The sequence below is a fragment of the Setaria italica genome, chromosome III (genome assembly GCF_000263155.2).
Source record: "Setaria italica strain Yugu1 chromosome III, Setaria_italica_v2.0, whole genome shotgun sequence".
Taxonomy (NCBI): Eukaryota; Viridiplantae; Streptophyta; class Magnoliopsida; order Poales; family Poaceae; genus Setaria; species Setaria italica.
The window spans coordinates 7,361,320-7,364,870 of NC_028452.1; the positions used below are offsets into that span (position 1 = coordinate 7,361,320).

General features: G+C 49.3%; 1 protein-coding gene across 1 annotated transcript; it reads left to right on the forward strand.

The window, feature by feature from the left end:
• The first annotated feature begins 1,664 nt into the window (after positions 1 to 1,664).
• LOC101752800 (stem 28 kDa glycoprotein) lies at positions 1,665 to 3,121 on the forward strand. The gene is made up of 3 exons (XM_004960842.4): positions 1,665 to 2,287; positions 2,377 to 2,586; positions 2,669 to 3,121. The coding sequence occupies exons 1-3, from the start codon at positions 1,848 to 1,850 to the stop codon at positions 2,841 to 2,843; spliced, it is 825 nt and encodes a 274-aa protein (XP_004960899.1). The 5' UTR covers positions 1,665 to 1,847; the 3' UTR covers positions 2,844 to 3,121.
• The last annotated feature ends 430 nt before the right edge of the window (positions 3,122 to 3,551 follow it).

Here is a 3,551-nt window from a genome sequence, read left to right on the forward strand (position 1 = left end):
GAGATGTTACATTTATATAATAGTAGAGGTGGGTAATTTAAATATAGATTTAGGGAGTTACTTTAAACTTTTTTTGTGATGGCATAGGTGGGTAATTTTTTAGAAAACATAATAGATCCAATAGCTATGATGATTGGAATCTATCTATTGATAGCCAAATATTTTGTTTTTTTTGAATTTCTAGAATTTCTCTATTTTTTGGAGTGACCACCTAGGATTCTATATGACTTCACCTGGAAACTTCAAAAGGAATTGTCGGTGTTTTATACCCGTCAACCTACCGATGGGTATCCCGAGGTAACAGATTGGTTGGTGGGGGATCGCCGGACCTGAAACTTGATGGGAAAAATGAGGATACAAGACACAGATTTATACAGGTTCCGACCGCCAATGTAACATAATACCCTACGTCTTGGTTGGGGTGCTGTATATTGCGCTCTGCGCTTGGGTGTTATTGGTTTAGGTTCTACCCTAAAGTAATTCTGCTGATGTAGGTATCTATGCCTCCTTTATATACTTCAAGAGACAGGACTACTAGTCGGTTATAAGAGGAGTTCTAGTAGAATTATAAAGGTATAAGTTCTAGTTGAATTAGAAGAGAATTAGTTTGTTTTTTTCCTTGGGATCTATCCCGACAAAGGTATTCGTCATGTGCTGTGCACGGAAACAATGGCCAGCGTGATGCACGGGCCCCATTGCTCCGGAGATCCTTCGGTACCACGCAAGTTAAGCCTGTCGCTGCGACGCTGTGACGCATGCCCTACCATGTCTGTACGTGACTTGACCAAATAAGGGTAAGATACATGTGGCGAGGGCAGTGGCCAAGTGCATCGATCGCCGTCGCCCTCCGTCGACCTCGGGACCCTCGTGTCGTGTGTCGTTCAGATTAGTAGATCTCTACCTCTACCTGGTGAAAAGATGCCACTTTTGCGGACACTCATGCCTCACCCTCTCTGCAAGCCGGCAAACATATCCAAAATCCGAGGAGGAAAGAAACCAAGCCTCACCCTGTCACCCACCTGCCCCATTTCCACTCCATCCGGCCGCTCGGCCCCCCCCCCCCCCCCCTCCGGTGATGTTTGGTTTCACGAACTAAAGTTTAATATCTATCCTATCGAATATTTATATACTAATTAGGAGAATTAAATATGAACTAATTATAAAACCAATTGCATAGATGAAGACTAATTCTTGAAACGAATCTATTAAGTTTAATTAGTCCATGATTTGACAATGTGATGCTACAATAAATATGTGCTAATTATGAATTAATTAGGCTTAATAGATTCCTCTCGCGAATTAGCCTTCATCTGTACAATTAGTTTTTTTTAATTAATCTATGTTTAATACTTCTAATTTATATCTAAACGACAAGAACTAAACTTCAGTCGGTGGAACTATACACCCCTAAAGCCTTGATGCATGCCGGGCTTTAGTGCGTGGCAATGGCGGTGCGTGGTGGCGGGCCGGCGACGGAGGACGGAGGACTCTACCTACCCGTGCACCTCGTTGTTAGCTTGCTGCTGGAACGTAGTAATCATCCGCGCGCGCCATCATCCGTCCGCCCAAATCCTTGTCATCTGCAGTGCTCAGAATGGAAAACACGAGCGAATTAACGCTGCACCTGCACAACCGCGCCACGCCCTTGCATTCTATTTAACGGTTCGCATAGCACCCACAAATTAAAGCTGGATTGGGTTCCGATCAGGATTACTACCAAACCTGATTTTGTCATTTAATCCGGCTAAGATTTAATTCTGCTAATCCACTCGAAACTCAAAACGATCAGGTTCTTAATAAGCGCGAGAGGTGAAGAAGACTAGCTAGAGCTCTAACCACCGGCGGCGATGGCATCAGTGGCCAAGCTTCTCGCCGCCTTCCTCGCGGTCCTCGCGGCCGGCGGCGCGCGTGCGTGGGAGCTGAACTTCGAGATGCCATCGTCCGAGGTGATCGACGACGGCATGCCGCTGATCCACATGCTGCGGCCGCTGCTGAGCTCCGGCGGCCACCTGGGCCGGCGCGGCCGCGTGCCGTGCGACAGCTGGCGGTTCGCCGTGGAGACCAACAACAAGCGCGGCTGGAAGACCATCCCGGCCCGCTGCGAGAGGTACGTCGGCAACTACATGATGGGCGGGCACTACCGGAGCGACTCCCGCGCCGTCGTCAACGAGGCCATCGCCTACGCCGAGGGCCTCGAGCTCTCCGGCAAGGGCAACGAGGTGTGGGTGTTCGACATCGACGAGACCGCGCTCTCCAACCTCCCCTACTACGCCAAGCACGGCTTCGGGTACGTACGGTACCTTTTTCGATTTTGAAGCCTTACACGTACGTACGCTCGCTTTCTCTGCCCACGTAGCAGTGTACTCTCGATCGCAGGGCTGAGCCGTACAACTGGACGGCGTTCGGCGCGTACGCCAAGCAGGCGAACGCGCCGGCGCTACCGGAGACGCTGCGGCTGTACAAGAGGCTGCAGGCGCTGGGCATCAAGCCGGTGATCCTCACGGGGCGGCGCGAGGACAAGAGGGAGGCCACGGTCAGGAACCTCGCCAGCGCCGGCTACACCGGCTACCTCAAGCTCCTGCTCAAGTACAGTATTTGCCTGTGTACAGTACATTTCATAGCCGTAGGTGTGCGTGACAACGATCGATGCGCGTGTGCGTGCGTGCAGGCCACAGAACGTGAGGATGCATTCGTTGGAGTTCAAGTCCGGCGAGCGGAAGAAGCTGGTGGACGCCGGCTACGTCATCGTCGGCAACATCGGCGACCAGTGGAGTGACCTACTGGGCGCGCCGGAGGGGGATCGCACATTCAAGCTGCCGGATCCCATGTACTACATCGCCTAGGTCTCTACACGCTCTTCTCTACTCATGGACGATTACAAACAGCTGCAAATAAGCGCCTGAACGAATAACGTGCAATCATCAGTACGTCGTACGTGTGTGCCAAAATAAAATGACCTATGTACATTGATGAGTTGTATGTATGTATGTATGTATGTATGTATGTATGTATGTATGTATGTGCCAGGATTCAGGACATAACAGTGCGTTTGTAGTCGTGAATATAATGAACCAATGGCGTAATAATAATTAGTATGTGCTCTTCATTTTTAGGGTGTTTCTTTCCATGTTCCGTCATTTTTGTTGGCTGATTTTATTTTTACTTACTGAGTTGCTCTTATTTGGACCTAGTCCATACTAACTTGTAGTTAAATCGAACTTTTCCGGATCTTTTTTATCCAAATGTAAGGGATTACACAAGTTTTTTTTTACCGGTAGAGTACACATGCATGTTAACATTTCGCTGTGACCCCACACATCTGATCAACGCCAATGTATGATCGTGTTGCACGCCCTGCCATGTCTGTACGTGGCCGGGCATGAGCATGACCCGCACCAATCAACCCTGTCCCTTTCTCTCACCCTCACCCTGTCTGCGTTGTCTCATCGACACCTCTAGATAATTCTGTCACAAGCGTAGCAGTCCAGACCCGGCACCTATAGATGCGTGCTGAAGCTTGAAATGCCCACCGATGACAAGGAATGCCATTT